General features: G+C 33.2%; 1 protein-coding gene and 1 pseudogene across 7 annotated transcripts in view; both read right to left on the reverse strand.

Annotated features, from left to right (window-relative positions):
- Positions 1–21,596, reverse strand: part of AKAP9 (A-kinase anchoring protein 9) — a 148,853-nt gene that overhangs the window by 50,391 nt on the left and 76,866 nt on the right. For 6 of the 7 annotated variants that reach the window (XM_039878121.1, XM_039878125.1, XM_039878124.1 and 3 more), the window contains 6 exons: positions 16,758–17,114; positions 15,495–15,719; positions 14,289–14,429; positions 13,707–13,810; positions 11,144–11,349; positions 4,816–5,048 (listed from right to left, as the gene is read on the reverse strand). In XM_039878121.1, coding sequence (XP_039734055.1) covers positions 4,816–5,048; positions 11,144–11,349; positions 13,707–13,810; positions 14,289–14,429; positions 15,495–15,719; positions 16,758–17,114 — 1,266 coding nt within the window. The remainder of the gene's footprint in view (positions 1–4,815; positions 5,049–11,143; positions 11,350–13,706; positions 13,811–14,288; positions 14,430–15,494; positions 15,720–16,757; positions 17,115–21,596) is intronic. The other variant, XM_039878127.1, reaches the window with a different exon arrangement.
- LOC120615040 (pyruvate dehydrogenase (acetyl-transferring) kinase isozyme 3, mitochondrial-like) lies at positions 17,123–21,594 on the reverse strand (annotated as a pseudogene).

A 21,596-nucleotide genomic window follows, 5' to 3' on the forward strand; every position in this document is an offset into this window, starting at 1 on the left:
ACATATCTATACATAAATATGTCGTATATGTGTGTGTCCCCACTGTTCAGAACTGGATAAATCATACTCTTTAGTTCATGACATGATCTCATTATTGGTTCATGCATGGCAGATGTATGTCTTTACATATGTACATGTTTTCAGTAATGTTAAAAGCACCCGAATTTGCCTCTCCAAAACAAACAAACAAACAAACAAAAAATGAGATCAATATTACCAGTAATAAGACACACTGACCTCATGTGCCCTCTGTCATGATATACTGAGAGGGCACATTACTTATGTGGTAGTTTTCTCCAAAATGCATGCATAAGCTTCATGTAATCGTGAGAAAACATCAGACAAATCTAAATCAAGGGACATTCTACAAAACTGGCCAGTTCTTTTCAAATGCCAAAGTCAAGAAAAACAAAGAAAGACTCAGAAACTGTCAGAGACTGGGTAAGACAAAGAAAACATGACAATAATGCAATAAATAAAATGTGGGATCCTGGAACAGATATTAGAACAAAGAAAGGACATTAGTAGAAAAACTGGTAAAATCAAAATGGTTTGTAGTTAAGAGTATTGTACTAGTTTTGATTTCTTAGTTTTGATAATTATAGTATGGTTACGTAAGATGTTAACAGTTTGAGTGAAGGGTAAATGGAAACTGTATTATTTTTGCAATTTTTCTCTAAGTCTAAAATTATTTCAAAATAAAAAATGATACTCAATGACTCCACATCTAATTAAGGATTAAATCCCAAGCTCCGTGTGATCTGGTTCCTGGATATCACTCTAACCTGATCTCCCACACTTTCCTCACTCTTCTTGCTCCAGCTACACTGTTCTATTTGTCAGCCATAAAAAAAGCAAGCACATAACCACCTTAGAGCCTTTGTATTTGTTATTTCTTTGCCTGCAACAGTCTTTCCCTACTTATCTACATGGCTATCTCCTATGCTTCCCTAATGAATATGCTTGACTATCACTTTATCACAGAGGCCACCCTTAATTTTCCTATATAAAATGTCCCCTTCTCCATCATGCTCTGTCTCCATTTTATTTTTCTTCACAGTATCACCATCTGAAATACTACATATTTATTTATTGTTGGTCACTATTAATGTGTAAGATATAATCAAGAACTTTGTCCATATTGTTCATTGCTGTACTTCCAGTATCTAGAATAGCAATTGTTATACAGTAGGTGCTCAATAAATCTGACACATGAATGACTCATCTCAAGCATCAAACCCTCCAATAAGCTTAAGTTAGTTCTACCTTGCCCCAAGCTGTCAGATGTGGCTCTTTTCTAGTCTCCGAGTATCCTGTGCAGAGCTATTTACATGAATTTCTCTTTCACTACAAGCACAATTATAGCACTATCTCTCAATTCTGTTCTAGATTTTTAAATAAGTTTTAAAAAATCAAGATAAAAGGGAAATGTTCCATTATGAAGAAGAACCAAATAATGACACATTGCAAGGAAAATGAATACCAGGTATTTCACAAAGATAATTAATTACACATTATTTTGTATCAATCTGACTGTTAAAAATATTCCTCAGGTTCAAAATCATTGTAATTATTAATGAGAATGTTCTGAAGAAGTCAATAGCTTTAAACATCTACTCATTGAAGAGTAGTAACTGAACTAAATTTAGTTTAAAATAAAGTTTTACAAAGCTCCTACTCTGATTGCCTTAAAAATATAATTCAACTAAGAAATATCTCATTTTTATACCAAATGTCAACAATTACTTCAACCTTTTATATAGTAGATGTTAGTAGAACACTTCAAAATTCTGCAAGAATAATATAAACATTATACTAATAATCTCTAGATCAGTGGTTCTCAAACTTTAACTAGAATTACTTAAACTGGATTTGATAAAACACAGGTTGCTGGGCTCCATCATGCAGCAGGTCTGGGGTGGGGACTAAGAATTTACATTTAGAACAAGTCCTCAGTGATGCTGATATTGCTAGTTTAGAGAACACACTTTGAGAACCATTTACTGGTCTAGGCAAAGTTTTTGTGTGACCTGTTCAGTGATATTTAAACTAAAACAATACAGTAAAAGTTAAATAACATATTGCTGCTTTAGTATTTAACTAATTGAGAATAATCTTAAAATTGCCATGGTCAGGGTCCTACTGTACCTCTCTATCTGATCATGTAAGCAGATGTGATGAGGTGTGATTTTGGCCTGAGAAACACCTTGCCTGTTGGCCGTATTCATAGATTATGGGGAGAGTTCCTCTTTAGCAGCCTGAAGGAACAAATCTGACCGCTGACCACTTCAGATTTATTTACTGTTTAACAGTGGTCAAAGAAGTATTAACAGTTGTTTTTATGGTATGAAAGAGCACAAACCACAGAATTAAATACTAATATGACTGAAATAAGCCACCCCCCCAAAAAAAGCTGAGTCACATAAAAATTCAGTATAGAATTATTTATACTATACAATTTTTATACAATAAAAGGGGGTAATGAGATGTATATGAATTCAAGCTTTAAAAGTGCAGAAAAGTGAATACCAGGTGCTGCAGGCACAAAATAAATAAATACATACATACATAAATAAAATGCTTAGTACTATACCTGGAACATAAAAAAATTAATCAAAAAATGTAAACTATGGTTAAATAAGAAAATACAAAATAAAAAAATAAACAACTGAAACCTCCTAAACTGGCTCAGCTGATTTAGTAGAGTAGCGTATTGTTAAAGTGGCTTATGAATTTTAAAGGAAAGCCAACCTAGGACTTATATTAATTAGAAAAGTAAAACCTTTTAAAAATAGTAAATCTTAGTAGAAAATATATATTTTCTTACAGTAGTTATGGAATTTCACATTATGACACAGCATTCATAATTTCAATGTTTGAGCCTAAGTCTACTGAACCTGAAACTGAAGAAAAATATAGCGAACATTAAATTCTTTGATCCGAAAATATAATTTAATGTCTTGTTAAATTAATAGCACAAATGAAGCTGGTTTTTATTGATGCCCTTTTCTTACTAGCACTTAGGATGTTGGCAATGAAAAATAACTCACTGCAGTTTTAGTGAAAGATGGGACCACTATTTTTGTGTAAAGTCATCCTTTCTATTATATATTGGCAAATATGCAAAGATTTGAGTTTCATGAAATACTACATATCTTTTAGTTCTTTGTGATTCTCAAGGAAATTTTTGAGTTACGGAAGCAAAAGGTTTTCAATCATTTTGTATCTGCTGTGAAAGAAAGCTTAAGAAAAACAAGAATTGCCCAAAGATAGCTATTTCTTCTGTTCCGTAACTATATATCATATTACATCTTCAGGACTTATCTGTGGAAACAGTTTTGAGACTTATTTAACTTAATACGAATACCTTAGTTTGGCTAGTCAATCAAGATGCAATCCAGAAGTTAACAGCAGATTTATTATGATTATGATATATTCCCCTGGCTAATTAGTGAACTCTCACCCCAATGTGTGATAATTTTAAAGATTCTTTTGCTCTTAAAGATGCAGTCCATACTCTATAAAAGAAGAAAATTTAGACTGTCTTCCAACAAAGAAGAATAAACTTGGGGAAGACTCTGGTTAAGTGTCACATCTGAAGACTATTCGAAAGACAAATATTTCAGTGAAAATATTTTTTTTGATAATACCTCTTAATTAAATGACAGAAGAAAGTTATCAAGAGAAAAAAAAGAATGAATTAATAATGTTAAGTTAACCAAATAGCAGGTGATTAACACATTATTTCAAGTGTCACTAACCAAGAGATGACTCAGGAATGGCCTATGATTACTAACTTAATCTGAAAGCAAATTTTATTTGTCAACAGCCAACAGGCACTGCTGTTGCAAAAAAACAAATTTACAGAGTAATATCATAGAGAAGAAAGTAGCATCAATAAAAGCCAGGTATCAGAAATAACAAGCGATCAAAGACATTCCTTAAAATTCTCAACTTCTGTTTGAAATACACTTGGGTCCAGGGATACACTGAATAAAAGTATCAATGAAAACGTTAATACTGGCCCTGTTGCTAATAACAATGAAGCACTTATTTGATTAACATGACAGCTTTAATTCTACAGTTGTTCTACATTCAACATTTTAAAATAAATAAGTGGGTTTTCATTATTTTAAAGCAGCAAATAATTTTTAAAATTCTGCATAGAGTAATTTAAGAGAATTATCATACAAGATATAAAAATTTTATAGACAGAAAATTGCAATTTAAGTTATAAACACAATGGTTTAAGAATTTCTATAAAAACAATACTTTAATGCAGAAACTATTCCACACTCTAATTTCCTTACGAGAGATAGTGTGTATGATGAAGTAATCTATCCGTATTTATGAAAAGAATGTAAAAATCATGTAAAGGAATTGTAGGTTTGATTTGTTATCATATTGTAATAGTGTTATGATATAGTAGAGCATATAGTTTGTTTTAGGGATGAATACTTTATATTATTACTTCAAATAAATTGTATCTATTATAGTGAAATATTTCATACAATGGTGAAGTTGAAATCTCTTTTGCTATCAAAAAAAGTAATGTGTAAGAGTCTAGAATATTTGGAATTTAAAACAATATTGAATTTTTGAACCAGAAGAGTCCATCAGCACATTACATTAACCTTTACCACCTGAAAAGAAGACTACTGATATCAGTGTTGGTCATCACAAAGACAACCGATTATCATGAGGGAGACTAACTAACTTTCTGTAGAACAGTGGAGAGAAAACATTTAATTGTTCCCTGGCTTAAAATAAAACCTACTGCGAACTCAGTACATAGTAGTAATACAAGGAGGTTACCTGAGTACTAGTTTCACTTATGGCTTCTAGGAGTTTTTCGACTGCTGCTTGTAGTCGAGAGCTAATATTCAGCATAAGTTCCTCATTTTCAGGATCTATTTCAGTTCCAGCAAAACCACTCCTCATAAGCCGTTGTGATAGCTCTGTTCCTTCCTCAGTTACTTTTGACCACATGCTACTGTCATTTCTTGACATATCATTTCCAGAATAAGATGGTATAGATTCGTCTGTAACTAGAATAACAGTATTTTAAATCAATTATAATTAGTTATAGTACAAAATGGTACAAAATAAAATCAATTTAAAACTCGAAATCATTGACATTACAAGGTCTTTTAGTAACAACAATGCAACAAATAAATACAGAATATTACTTGATTATCAAATAGTTAAAAATAAAAAGGATAATTCTATGCTAGTAGGGTTCTGCAGGAATCAATATTTGGGTTATTTAGCATTCTTTTCTTTGATAAAAACTTTTAAAACAACTTTCGACAGATAATTACTCAGTGCTCACCATATAGGGTTTACTAATAGAGACACGTAAATGACAAGATCTGGATCCCATCTTCAAGGACTTTACAGTGCTATGAGAAGACAAACACACAAACACCCACATGAAAAGAAAAATATTGTGCAATGGCATGTTCCAGGTGTATGAAAGGACAGAAGTACTTGATTTTGTCTGAAGCAGACCCTTTGATTTCTGAGCCCTGCACTGGGCCGCATCGCCTGCTCCAGCCAGGGAGTAAAAGGGACTAAGATCATTTTGCAGCTTGCTACTTTTGCAAGAGGTATACTGGGAAAAGGTTAGACCATGAGCAATTCTAATTTAACTATAGACTTATATATCTACACTATTCTTATTTCTTATGTAAAGAAAATTGAGTTTACATGTATAGAAGATAAGCTTTGGAAGCGTTTACACTGAAATAAAAGCACAGGTTTATTCACTGCTGCCGTGGAACACAGCACTCATCCACAGCAGCATGGTATAACCCAACAATGAAATTTCCTAAAGAGAAATTACCTATTCTTTTATTACACAGAGTACATATTTCTTATCAGTAACTGTACAAAGTTAACAAATTAAAGCACGAGAAACTTTAATTTTCAACGTATGTGAAATAAACATTCATTTTGACATAGCTAGGAGAATAAGAGCTATTTATTAAAATGTCTTGCTAAAGTAGCTTCTGCCACACAGAGTTTTTTCAATCTCAAGTACTAACAACACTTTGGATGCAATTTCAGATATGAGATCTGAATTCAGCACAATTCACTAAGCACCTCCTCTGTACAAATTACTGAATGAAAAGTCCAAAACTGCATTCTAGGAAATGATTTTAAACATTTGCTATTATATAGACTTATCTAATTCTTGGTGTTAACAGTTAATACAATTTTTACTTTGTATTTTTATTCTCAAAATTAAAAAACAAATAACAGCTAGACTGGTATTTACTGTATTATTCCATGTATTCAAAATTGAATGTCTTGATAATAGGGATTAATATGCTATAAATATTCATGAGTTCAACATGATCTTGGCATTCAAAATGAATTCAGATAAAGGACAGTAATAATGTATACTATGAAGTTACTGAAACAAAGTACTCTAGAAAAGAAATTTTTGAAGAAGCTATGAAAGCAAAAATAATTAATAGTTTATAATAGGTATTTGTTTTAAAAAAACCCTACGTTGTATAGCAACTTTATCTGAGAAATTAAATGCATTCTAGTGATAATTTCTTTTTAATGGTTACAGAGAATAGGACAAATGTGAGAAAACAAAATAGTTTGATATGATGGAAAGTCAAGGCTTTATGGGGTGAGAGTATGTGGAGAAGTGAAGATGAGGTAAGGAATCGAGCTGAAAGGAGGAGGTTGGAAAGTAGGTTGGATCTACACTGTTAATGGTCTGAAATTTCATAGGAAACTTAGAGGTTCTGCTATGAATAAAGAGCAGGTAATTTTTTTGGGGGGGGGGAGCAAGAAGATAATATCCAATCTGTGAATCAGGAAACAAATTGTAGCAATGCAGTGGAAGGGTTAGAAATAGAAGAGACTGGTTAGAAGGCTATTTCAGTTACCCAGGTGAGAAGTGTTAAAGACATGAAATAAGATGGAGGAGAATTAGGCACAGGTTGGAGAAGGCTAAATGTATAAAAGAGAAAGAAAGTAAAAGATGTACTAGAAGATGTAGTAAAGATGACTCTAGGTTTCCAGCTTACATGATTCTTAGCTGACAGAATAGCTGTTACTAAGATATCAGGAGAAAGTGTATAGAGTAGGCGAGAAAAAAGATTAGTCTGGAGTGTTAAGGGGCTGTATGGAGGAGAAGAGTCAACTTTTGGAAATTTGGGTCTATAGAGACTTAGAAGTCATTTATAGAAAGGCGAGAGTCAAACCTTGGAAATGGATACATTTGTTTTAAGAGCAATATTTAGTGATAAAGAGGACAAAAACAGTTGGAGCTTTGTATATAAGAAGCTAACAAAACCTGTTTAAAAAAAGTATCAGTGAAATACAGGAAAGAGATATTTAGGAGACAAGAAGAGAATGGTCCAAAAAGGTAGAGATTCTAATAATGTTATTTGTCTAGAAAGTCAAGTAGGACAGGAACTGAGAAGACGCTGCTGGATATGACAACTGTTGTCCTATGAGAGAGCAGCTTTGCTACAGTAGGAACAGAAATCACAGCTGGTGGAGGCAGGAGCTGGTCTGATCTCTCGTCTAGTCTGTTGGAGTTTACCTTGAGGTGGGGCAGCAAAGTTGAGAAAAACCAAAAAGTGCCTTTTTTTTCTTCTAATATTATGAATATACTAGCATGTTCTGGGGGGTACAGAGAAGAAATTAATGGTGAAGAAAAGACTGAAGATACTGTGTGTTACATGGGAACAAATCTCAAGCACAAAAAACAGAGGATATATAAAACAAAATGCCTTATAAAAGGCCACTGAATGTTAACTTTTTAAAAGTTAATGAACAAAATAGATATTAAAGTATCTAGAAAAAAATGAAGATATCAACTAGCTTAATGTAGTTTATTTTAACATTTTGAAGATACATATAAACAAAAATCATCTGAATATATTCCAATGAAGTAACAGAACTTCTTTGGTTATTCCAATGAAATAAAGGAATGAGAAAGACATCAAACTTATACTTTATTTATAATAACTAGTTTTTTTTTGGTGGGGGGGGGAATCAGAGAATAACATAAATCAACAGGGCAATTTCACAACATGCCAACAGAAATCTCAGAATGGTCAGTTTGGTGTACAGAATCATGATTTCAGATTAGTGAACCACTCGGATCTGTGTCTTAAAAATAGATAAGGGCTATTCAAAGTCCTTTAGTTATTTACTTTATGGACTATACCCTGTTCATTCCATATAGATAACAATAAACTTCCCAGGTTAAAGCGGGGTGGGTGATATGATAGAGCATTCCTCTGCTCCAATGGCCTTCTAAAGATCTCTATGGCTCCAACTGGAAACCACTTATTCTAGTCTGACTCTTATACCTGACAGATGAAAAAACTCAGCCGAGGCCCTGGGAGACTGTGAGACTTGCTTAAGGTCATAGTCTACAGCTAGAACAAAAATCAAGGGCCTTCTAATTACTAATCCAGCATTTTTTCTATAACATCACACTGTTCCAAAAGGAAAATGCAGCAAATGAGATTTAATCCTTGGCTTCCTAAGGGAGAGGAATGCATTCTACTGGTGAACCATCACAGCACAGGCCTCAAGGAAATTTTCTTTCAACACATTCCGGGGGAACTCGTTTTTATGAACTAGTCTAATATTCACTCAAGTTCAAGTGATTTCACATTGGCTCATAAGGTCCCCTCAACTTCATAAAAAGGTTACTCTTATGAGAAAGCAAACATTAACAAATCAATTATTTGTTTTTTTAGAGAGTTAACAAGTTCATACATGTTTAAAATCTCAACAAGTTCAGACTTGAAGGCTGAAAATAGATCACAAGTGCTACCTACGACATAGTCATATACAAAACCGAAAAGCAGAAGTTGCTTCATAATTAGGTTAAGAGTGAACTTTTCCTATTATATTAATTAAGACAAAAGAATATTTCAAAGTTCATTTTAGTTTTTAAAATAATATGTCCATTAAGAATATGAAAGAACATCAGAAAAATTCTTACATATGAAACACAGTGTCAATATTTTAAAGTCAATATTTTCTTCAAAGTTTGAGAAAATTACAAGTTTTAAATTATAAATTCTATTAATTCAATATTTCCTTCAAGATGTAAAATGGATCTATAAATGTTCCCAAATGATATTAATGGTCATTCTAAGTTTATTAGTAAAAGTAGCATATCACTGTTAAACACAAAAACAAAGACTAAATAATTAAATAATAAGTGCACATTATAACCAATAATGCTAATAACAGCACAATTCTTATCTCTGCTATTCTATATGCTGTACTAGTTAACTGTGAATTTATTTTTTCCTCTTGTATCTTAATATTATTCTTTCACAATAAGTTCACTGTTAAATTTTAAATTTTTTAAAGGCTTAATTGATTCAAACATACATAAAGTGGTTTTAAATAAAATATTAAGTTCTATGACTTTATCTTGCCTTGAATTAGAATCACAGTGACTACTTCACTAGACTGTGAATTGCTATAAAGCACAGAGCAGAGAAACTACTCGATGACTGTTTGTAGACTTGAATTGATAAAACTGCTTATAACTGAAAAACTATTATTGGATATCTTAAAATAGGACACAGATATATTTAATCTATAATGAAGGATGTAGATGTAACCATGCAATAAAGTAGGAGTAGATCAGATATCCTTTTAGGTCTGCTTTCTCATAGAAAATGGACATAAACATAACCCTCCATGCCTGCATTAAATTAACCAATTTAATCCTTCTTATAACTATGAGAACACTGCTCTGAAAGTGAGTTTGCTGTCTTTTAAGATATGTGGTATGCTGAATATCTCAGAAATCACTTTGAGAAAAGTCTAAGAGAACTGCTAATGAAAAAGGTAGAAATATTTCTGTAATCAGAACATTCTCCAGAGTGTCTTCTGAATATGGTTTAGGTCTTACCAGTAGAATAGCAAAATCCTCCTACCCCTAGATGGTTAAGTGAAACCAGGTTATGAAATAATTGTTTTTTAAAAAGAAAAATTTGATAAACACTCTTACAATGAGACCAAAAATTACTACCTAATTCTTTTATATACATCAAGATTCATATGCAGAAATAAAAACAGGCCTTGATTGAGAGCTTAACGAAGGGTAAAGTTAGTTTGAAAAGAATGAATTTGAAAGTTTTAAAATACAGTAATATTTCAGGTCTTATTTTACTAAAAGCAGTTTTTTAAATTCCCCTTGAACTTGACTGAGGTGTTTTAAAATTATTTTTACTTAAAATTTCAAGTCAAGCTTTTTTCTGCACTTAAAAACATGCTACTGGCCAACTTGTTATTAGGCAAACCTTCTGTAAGTGGCACAATTTCTCATTTCTCCACATGAAACAACAAAGAGAACATTCTCAAAAACTGCATAAATTGGCATTTTTAGGTTGGCCTCTACCTGGGGAGAAGCACTTGTATGTGGAATGGTAGTAAAGCGTGGGCTTGATCTTCTGATCCAAGAGCCAGACCCTATCTGTCTCTATCTGACACAAACTTTCTCCCCCTGTGATTTCCTGATTCCCCCTCCAGTAAGGATCAAGAAACAGGAAAGTCTGGAGTTCAGCAATGTGAAAGTAAGAAATTCAAAGGGCCCAGACCACACAGCTGAAAGAAGACAGGAAGACAGCAAAGTCATGTTTACATCCATACATATTCTGTCATACTTTTCTACTTTTCTAAAAGGAAGAAAGGACCTAGCAGAGGATAGTCCAATGGTAAGTTCAAACCCTGGGCTTCTTATAAAGACTTTCTTCTAACTATCTTAACAGGTATGGAAAATTGATATTGGATTCTTAAAAGCTTTCTATTTCTAATCTTTCCTTAATTTACAGGATGTTACCTATACCTCATGGATACTGTTAAGAGTCCTGAGTGCTGATGTGAAACTTTGCTTTTATTGGTGGAGAAAATAAGTAACCCTGAGTATATAATGATAACTCTAAGACACCCTTTTGCAAATGCTATATAATGATGGTGTTTTGAGAAAAGTGGCTCTAATATATTTATGTTTAGATGTCTTTTGGTTGGAAAATACTTTAAAATTTTCTTTTCTGTATTTTCGACACATAGCAAAGTATCCTGAACTCCAAGATTTATTGAAGGTGATGATAATTTCAATAGCATATAAAACTAATACCTCCTCTGTGTTCCTCATGGACACATGACTTTATAGGTGCCTCTGCTTCTGACCTCCAAATCAGGCTGGCAGATGACTGGCCTTTATTAGATCTATCTAGAAGACCAAGGACGTGGCGACCAATTGTTTCTTCAACAGCTGCTGTTGTCTTTACAACTTCTAAGAGGATCTTCAGAAGTCTGTTATTAGCTTTCTGGAGTGCATACCTGTAGATAAAGAAATGTTTATTAAAGTGTTTAATCTTTTTAAAGTAAAGACTTTACTTATGTCCCACAAAAAATGTACTACAAAATATTTGACTTGAAAAATATCATATACCCTCTTTATTATAATATGCAACAGTACCTATAATGAAGTGCTTTTTATTTTTGATTTATTTTATAAATTTGAAAAGTTTCCAGATTAAAAGAAAATTTTAAGATGATGCAAAAATTAAGTTTTAAAAGGTGTGGCAGTACCCAATTGAAGCATATGCAAGTTATTGAGCTGGTAAAACCATTTACAGTTATTCATATATGTATCATATTTAATTTATGTCAAACAATATATTTTAAAATTTTAATTTAAAAATCCCATCAGAAAAAAAGTGTATTTCTATAACTTAATGGTAAGGATCTATATGATTAAATTACAAAAACTGGCAGAGACCTGTTTTAAAAGAGGTCTACTATGTAATTTCACTATCCACTAACACCAAAGGGAATATTACAGGCTGTTATATCTGATCCGGGGACAGAAATTTCTCATTATATACACCACACTAATAGAAGGACCTATTTTGAACCAAATGAAATTAATTGTGTATCTTTCTTTTTTAAAAGACAAGTAATACATTCTTATTTTTAAAAAATTAGAAAATGCTACTAACCACCCAGAAAAATATCTCAGTACTCAGAGATAATCACTATTTGCATTTTAATGCCTATCCTTCTAGACACCTCGACTCTAATCCTGGTCTCTCTCATAAATATATATATTCTAAAAACAAAAATGGGATTATCCTGGATGAAGAGTTTTTGTAAGCTTTCTTTTTTGCTTAACACAAACATCTTTCCATGTCAAAAAATATAATTCTATAAATGGTGATTCAGAAGATTATTTGATTAACCTTCTGATAACTAAACAACTCTCTTGTCCTAACAGCTTAGTTCGAAAGGTACTACAGTGGCAAACCTTATATTTAACACATGTATACAGAATAAGAGACTTTCATGGTAAAGGTCCTCTGCCTTAAGACGGTTTCCTCTCTCGATTTCAGACATGGGAGATCACCAACAATTAGGTTAAAGGATATCTGTTTTCACAGGCACATGACATAGCTATTTTAAGACAAGGTAATAAATGCAAAAGTTTTCCTTTAGTATTTGTCAAGTGAAAGAGACAGTTCTATTTTTTGCACCTAGATCAAGTTCTCTGCTTACATATGCAAGATAATAAAAATAAAACTCTGAATAATTTAGTTAGTAGAAAGTAAGTCAAGGGTTTTATTTAACTTTTCCTGAGATTCTGTTCAAGCCCCAAGACTTCGGGACTAGGATAATATGAAAACATTTCTATATAAGAAAAATGATTAAAATTAATGATACTAAAAAAGAAATATGAATACTAATTTATCAGTACTCGTTATAAAAATTCCTAATTAAACACTGCATAATTTTAAAAAATATACCTATTTGAGATAAATAATATAAAATAAACCAAGTGTTTATTTTATATTGCCATGGTAACTCTAAGTTTCATACACTGTCTTTCTTGTTTGAGTTCCATACTGACTGCGTTCCATACTGATGATCCAATGGGGAAGCCAAAATCTTAGGGGCCAAATTCCTCCATGCAAGCTGAGGAAGGAGGTTAGGAGGACACAGAGGGTTGACAGTCACAGAAATTGGAAAAGGAGGAAATTAAGTTAGTAGATATTAGTTTTAATTTAAAATTAAAGAAACCATTTTCATTTGAACAAAACAAATTTTAAAATATTGTGCTTAAAGTCCTTAATATTAATGTGGAATAACTACTCTCACTTAATATTTTACATTTTCTACTAACCTGTACAAAATCAAAGGGAAAGTTTTATTAACATTAGATCATTAATTTATTCCTCTATAAAACTGAGATATGGATTAAAAGTTCTCATCTGTTATGCAGTAAATGAATAAAAGAAGCCACACATGGACCATCAAAATTAATTTTTTTTCTCATCATAAACAAACCAGGGGGTAGCATATGCTGAATGCATGTCCATACGGTGAAGGAATAGAATAACTCAAAAGTACAATTGTGTTAAAAAAAAAAAAATTAGTCAAGAAAGGTTCAATAACCAAATAATGCCTTAACATTTACTGAGTTAAGAATATGACCAGTATGTGTTAAAAAATAACTTTATATACAGAAGATTTTAAAATATTTGTCTATTTAAACAACCAAAATTGTTAAATCTTTATATACAGAGTACAATGTACAAATAAAATAAATGTACATGATAAAAATAAGGACAAATAAAGTATGACACTGAAACAAATATTTTAATTCATTTTGTGTTGAACAAAATACACATTCTTTATACCTTTCATTGGTCAGAACATCAGGAGGCACATCTTCAAGTTTTCTGTCCAATTCCTTTTCTTTAAAGGTCTGTTCATCAACTTCTCCTTCATTTTCATTTCCATTCTGTTTAAGTTTACGTAAAGGTGGAGAGAAGACAGAAAGAAAACCTGTCATCTTGGAAATAGCATGTCATTCCTCTACATTGTTATGAGGTGAAACAGAAACCTCTGCATGCGAGATACTGTATGAATAATATTTAACTATACTTTATCAAGATTAGCATTATCCAAAAAAGATAAATAAAAGACCCTAGTACATAGATGAAAACAATTTAATGGGTTCAAGTTAACGCATGCTATAGTGCAATAATAAAGTTTGTTAGGTTGCTCCTTGATAAGACAATAGCTGTTGCCATAGCAAAGTCAGATTCAAATTACCTTAAATGTAAGGCATCTTGACTCCACCTACCTTACATGTAAGTAATCACACATATTTTAAGCTCAATACCTATAAAAAATACATTTCACACCAGCAAAAAAGACAAACAGATCCTACTGCATTGGTGATCCATTGCTCCTAGGTGGGTCAAAGTCCATACTACCTGTGTTTGCGTACTGCTGTGGCGCAGCTCACAACACAGCTTCTCTCTTCCAGCTAGAGATAGCTGCTTTAGTGCTTCCAGCTCCTCTAAAAGCACCCTCTCTCTCTCTGAAACCAGGTTTTCATTATCTATTGAGGATCTCTAAATAAGAAAAAAGGTCATGAGAGAATATTGTTTGCGATAGAAGATAAAGGCAGAAATATTAAGCAGATTTCTTTTAACCCCCTGGGATCAACAGACCCTGGTTATACCTATGATTCATATCCCATGATAAGGAGTTAAAAGTATATATAAAATTCAATGCAAAATTTGAAACAAAAAAGTTAATTGAGCCTAAATATTCATATATTTGTGAAAATCGATATTATTTTATATGCCAATTTTGCATTGAAAATTCGGGTTTAAATTCACAAAATGCGATGAAGAAAAGCAAATTTAATTTTTCCAAATGATTTATGTCAACTCCCAATTTTCCTATTACTCTATAGGAAAATATTTGAAAGAATGTATTTCAAGAATTCCCAATTTCTTATTTCTTTTAGCTGTTTCCAAAATTAAATTAAATCAACTGTTTTAATAAGAACTTTTACATAAATATTTCTTGCTTTTCTGCAATGATTTTGTGAGTATATTATATACAGCAACTGATAAGAATTCAGCTCCCAAATACCAAGGAGTATGTAAATTTAGTCAAGAAACAGTTAAGAACGTTATGTAAATTTGCATTTCTCAAATCAAGAAGAGATGTTTCTCTGGAGAAAGTTCCAGAAACATACTACTTCAGATTTTCATTCATGATTTAAAAGACAGGTTAAAGATAGATAAAGGTAAACCTTGGAGATGCTAACTGGTGAACTCACAAAAACTATAAATGAATACGGGCTGCACCTCAGCACAAAAAGTTTTCAAAGTGCCAAAATGTTTTTTCCCCAAATGTTCATCGGAATGATTAAAAAAACAAAACAAAAAGCATTGTGGCCCCTTTTCCAGTGCCTGCAAAGAAAGATAAATAAAATGCACTCCAACACTGAGTTCCACATTTCCCTGACAAGACCCTAAGGCTGTTGTGCTGGTGGAGTCTGTCCCTGATATTAAATATTTGTATTTATTCAGATGTTGGCAATAACTTTTACCTTCTTTTTTTAAAGGCTATATAAAGAATACTACTATTTTAATTGGAGAGAAAAGGGACTCTAAGTCTCATACCTGGGCTAACTGTCTATTCAGTCTCTTAATCTCTTCTTGTAGCTGTTCCTGGTCTTCTCGCTGTCTCTCCATCTGGCACATGTGTGCCTGCCTTAACAGTTCTGTTGCTTGTTGATGCTCTTGGTATTGTCGTACAAGTTCCTGCCTCATATCTTCCAACTGCTCTTCATTTACCATTAGCTGTCTAGAAGCAGCCATGCTTGATACAAAAATCTCATCATGGATCTATTAATAGTTAAAAAAAAAATTCAAGCACAACACATTTTATAGAAATTTGTCAGCATCAATATTTTAAGTAAATACGAAAGCAATTCTACCATTAACCCCACAAAGCACCTGATTTTCCCATTATGAATAAAAAGATATTTGTCTTAATTATAATTCCAAATCAATGTGAAGTTAGTTTATTATCATTACACATTATTCTCCAAAAGCAAAATGGGTATTTATCAGTTAGTTTATGTAATTTAATTTTAAGGGAGGAGAGAAATAAATAAAAATACTCAAGATTCCTTCTACTCTTAATGAAGCTAAAACACCATTATCTATTTGACATTTTATGATGAAATAATATAAATGTAATACTTATATTTTAAAATTAAATTTATAAAACATGAGGAATTTTACCCATTTAATTTATATTATGCAGTGGTCATCACAGTACTACAGAGAACTGCTTGATAAGAAACAATCTTCAATAACTTTCATTTGGAAATAAAAGTTTTATATTCCACATTCTCATACTCATAAGAAGTCAGCTCCTTAATGGGTTTCTATAAGCACTTCAATTCCTGAATATCTACTACTAAAACAATTCATTCTGCCTTGAATAGTTGCCGGTAAATTAAAGAAGTTTTCATGCACACCTCACAAGTTTTGCACTACATAAAGAGTTGACAATTTTATTTGAACATGCCTCTATCAAGAAATAACCTATTCTAAACATTAATCAACAATTTGAATTTAGATAATTTAAAGAGACAGAATTTACTTTCTGTTAATGGCACAAACAGTTGAGACAGACACAAAATTGATCCTCCATTAATGAATAAAAAAAAATTTACCATGTACAATGTGTGTTAGACAAACAAGAATACTATGAACCAGACTTGTTTTAGTTAATAATATTAAGTTATTTACTCATATTCCTTACTAGTAATAAAACACGTTCATAATGTGAATCCTGAGTCAAGACATTACTAATAATTTTATAGTGAAGAAAGTCACACTTTTTTCTTTTTATATTCAAAGAGGCATACTTACAGATTCTCTGGCTATAAATGTTTTATCTTTGCAGAAAAGTTCTTCTGAAATAGTCAGTTCGCGGTCCTTTGATTCTAGTATATCATCAAGATTATTATTATTTGATAACAGAACTTTCTTTCCATCTTCTCCTAACTCTTTACTAAGCGGTTTAAATTCTTCTTTTAATTTCATGTCCATTGTCTCAAAAGTCTGAAAACCAACTTGACCCTGTGGTAATTTCATTTCATTTAAATAATGTTTTTCTTGTTGGCATAGAGCATGTGCTTGTTTCGATGATGTAGAATCTTCTTTTTCTCCAGAGATTCTAGATAGTTCAGTTTGTTGAGCAAATGCTACACTCATTGATACAATGACCTAAATAATAAGATAAACAAAAAAGAACTAGATTTATAAATACCAGTGAGAATTAAAAAACACCACTCAAAATTACATGAATTGGAAAAAAATTATGGCCTCATGGTTTTAAATTAAAAGCAATCCTTTGATAAGTGATATGAATATAAAGATTCTCTATTTTACAATGAATCTAATGAAAAGTATCTATTTTACTGCCTGGCTTTTTAAATTAAAAAATTTAAAAAAAATTCTTACTATGATAACAATAAATGTTCAGCATAGAGATAAGAAGGAAATAAAAACCCTTAGAGTTCTCTTCTCCAAGAAAAATCACTATTAACATTGTATGAATAACTTTTCCAAATCTTCTTCCTCTCTTTACATATAGATATGGATATAAATACAGATGTGCATTATTTTCAGAAAAATGTCATATTTTAATATTAGTCTGCTTTTACAGCTTACCTATAGTAAATATCTTTCAAGAAATACATCTCTATATAATTTTCAATAGATTTATTAAAGTTTCACATTAATTTCAATAACTTCTTGTCCATAAATTTTCAACTTGGGAGGGTGAGCTTTGCTCATGGAGCCTACTAAGCAAGCTAGAAGGTGCCTCCAAACAAATTCGTGTCTCCCCTCACAGTCCTGTGGTAGACCCCAAAAGCTGAATTCTTAGAAGTGTCCTACTCCTCTCCAAAACCTACTTCTTTGCAGTCTTTTCCATCTAACATTTGACACTAAAGTAAATATCATCCTTCCAGTGGCTTAGTCTAATAACCTGGAGTAGTACTTTCTCGTGAAGGGCAAGCCCATGCCCCTTTCCCTGTATTTCTTCCTCCGGTACCCAGTTACATCTGCTGAGGAGCTAGGTTTGTGCCAGGATTTCACAATATTTCACCAAACAGGTCTATAAATATGGGGGTGGCAGGACTGAGTCGAACCTGCAGAGCTGGCAGCTGGGTACGTGGTCTTCACACTCTTGCCAATTCTCTTTGGCCACCTCTTGGACACATTTGTTGTAGTAATTCTTGACTTTTCTCTTTCTTACATCCCACTTTTTAAAAAGGTGCTCAACCTCTTATTTACAAGATTTACTTCCTTCAGGATTCTCCTCTAACTTTAAAAATGAGACCTGTGATAACCCTATATAAAATAACACCATCTCACCCCCGCCCCCCATAGTATTTTCCAGTCCTACTGGCCAAGTTTGTTTTTTCTTCACAGTACTTATCATCACTTGTATATTGTCTATTGCACCAACCAGAATGTAAGGTCTATCAGAGCAAAAATTTCCTCTTTTTTTCCCAGCACCATAAACACTGCCTGACAGTGAAATGTAAGTACATGTCAATGTTCAGGCTGAATCTAATGTGATCTGTATGTGAAATCACTACTCCTAGTGGGCTTCTTCTATTTTTAAAACAATGGCTCTCAATCTTTTTCCACCACCACATCTAAGGGTTATAGGGTAGAGCATAATTCCGCCAGTACTGGTGACTAATGTCAACAATCTATATCATTCTAGGATCAAGTGGGGCCATCAACACCTTGGCTGCATCTGGAATAGTTTTTACTGACTTTGTACTTTGGTGCTGTGCTATCAGCTTGGACAAATAATGCTTTACAAAACATATGTATACATATATGTATGTATATATATAACTTTTTTTTTACTCAAGTCATTACTTTAGTGGAAGATCTTAAGTAGCTACAAGGTTTCTCTAGGAAAGGTCCAGCTGGCACAGAGAAAATACACATTCAAGCACTGGGATAACTATGGCGCCATGCTCAGAGTTGGCAGAGGAAAGGAACTCTCTTTGGTTGACTTGTGGAAGATGATCTTTCTTCACAGAGAGGACCAAAGCATTCAGTTCTCTAGAAGTTCCATCAGTCTTGATCTTGTTTCACCTTGTGTTTTGAAGCGTCTCTGGGCTCACTGCTAAAATTGCTCCAGTCATCAGCTTCAGGTGTGGTCTTGTAATGGTGCACCAAATTGATTTATTACAAACTGGAAGTCTCTGGAATAATTCACTTGAAAGAGTCTTCAAATAAATGACAGCATCTGTACCCACTCCTTCCACATAAGATCGTTTTAGATCTCCTTGAAAACATCTGGCATACAGATGAGGAATTGACAAGTCATAACCAAATCCAGCCAGAGGGGCAGTTCTTGTAGGCTCCAGGCTCCATCTAGGGGCAGCTGAACACATGTAGTTAAAAAGACGATCTATTTTTCAAAAGGAGATGCCATCACCTAGGTCACTGATCTTAATGGACAAGTCTTCTTTACCCAGAGTAACAAGGGTTTTAAAAGACAGGCAGCCCTCTTTTCTATCAGAGTTCTACTGCTGCTCTCACTGAATTCTTGGACAACTCAAATGAAGCATATGAAACAGATGTCAGGGCACATAAACTACGTGAATAGGTTTGTCTGGAGCTTTGGCATTGAATTCTTCAACTTCCAGCTCTGGAGCTACCAGGTAATACTGTTTACACAGGGTGCTGGCGGTTTCATACACATCCTTCACTAGCCAGCCATGCTGCACGTGGGATCGATACTCCCACGTGTTTGGGATAAGCTGGTTTAGTGTCACCTCCAAACAGAAGTATGTGCTGGTTAATAAGCATGCAGAAGGAGATGTGGTTGGTATAAAACTGATCCAGAAAATACTAGGTGTTACTGTTAATGAATGGATTGAAAACAAACTTCTCCTTGCAGCACTGCCGGAACCACATCGTTGTGTCTATTTCTGACTTTAATTAGAACTTGTAGAAAGTTATCCAATATCTGTGGATCCTCAGGGCTCTTACTTTCATACCCCAAAAGTTCAAGGAAGCTCTGCATATATCAACTCTGAGCCAATCCTGCTGAAGGGTGGTTAAGCATATTGTCTGGCAGAAGATTAACTTCTCTCGTTGTGTTAGCCAGTTGCAGAAGAAGCTCCTTTCCTAGAAGGATATATGAGGTTTTCTCTCAAGTATTCTCTCTCCTGAAGTCCTGCTTGATGGATAGTGACAATGGTGACAAGCCCGAGTAGTGCCCGATCTGCTTGGGCACCGGCTACTTCAGCAGCCACGGGAACAGCTGCATCTTCTCAGGGGAAATGCACAGGCCAGCTGAGATATGCAGGCAGCTGCAGGGGCCAGTGCATCTGAGTGGCGTGGATTTGCACGTTCACAAAGGGTGCACCCCTGCCTTCAATTCGGCATAGGTGCCGGGCTGTTGCTGCTGCCGTAGTAGCCGCAGCTGCAACAGCAGCAGCAGCAGCTCCTGGGCCACAGCCAGCTGCACGTGGCTTACTCAGGCCCCATACACGGGAGCACAAAATATATTTATTTATCACCATTATCATAGTAATAATACTACTTTTAAAATATCATTAAATAATAGTCTTTATCATCTGCTAGGTGCTTTACATGCTTTAGTTCATTGAATCCTCAGAAGAATTACTATTATACTTATTACTTTCCTCTTTAACATGGAATCAAGACTCAGAAGTATATTTCCTAAGATCACAGATCTAGTAAACCAGAAGAACAAGAATTCAAAGCATGGTATATCCTACACCAAACCTTGTGCTCTGAATTGCTATACCATGATGCTCTGCTATAATATTCCACTTGAGAAACTTACAAAAGAGCTAAGTGCAAGAGAAAACCTACATTTCTCCAAAGAACTAGATAATGAGAACTATATACTCATTTATTTTAGTATGATCTCCAAGAACTAAACATTTAGTTGAGATACAGAAGTGACTATATCATTATGGCCCATATATTTTCTTGGGTCTTGACCTCATCTATGTTTAACCTAATTTCTTATGCATCTCCTGTGTATCCTAACAAACCTCTCATTTTAAAATGCATATACGCCACTTGGATTGTTATACTGGAACAGCTGCAATGTGGTAAAAAAATAAACAAACTCAGAATCTAACTGTTACAATATAAGAACCCAATCAGGTATACGCATTTTAAAAGAATACAAAGACAAAAAAAATGGAATCATGATAGACTAGGTGATATGTTTGGTATTCAAGTTTAAAAGAATGGTTTTGGCATAGCATGTAATACTATCTACAGTCATTAATATCAGAGTAACTTTTAGGGAAAGGTATGCAGAGGTCATATATAAAAGACCAAGTACCTTCTTTGTCATTTCCTACTACATCTCCCACCTTCAAGGAAGGACAAACTCCTTCAGAAGTTAATACGCTCATGGTAACAAATTTATAAAAACTTGTTTTGGCATTCTGAAAAGTTTCTAATTACTATTCTACGTCAAGAGAAAAATGCTCTTGTCAAAGAAAAATTCACCGGACATTCCACTTAAAGGCAACTTAGGTTGACATCAGTATCTGACATCTTAAAAGATGAGCTATGTATGAAACACGAAACAAAAAAATAAATTATATTACTATCAACAAAAATCTATGTTTTTTGAAGGCTCATAGGGAGTATATATCACAATAATCTTTTGGGTAAACCATAAAC

Source organism: Pteropus medius, unplaced genomic scaffold (assembly GCF_902729225.1).
Source record: "Pteropus medius unplaced genomic scaffold, Ma_sr-lr_union100, whole genome shotgun sequence".
Lineage (NCBI taxonomy): Eukaryota > Metazoa > Chordata > Mammalia > Chiroptera > Pteropodidae > Pteropus > Pteropus medius.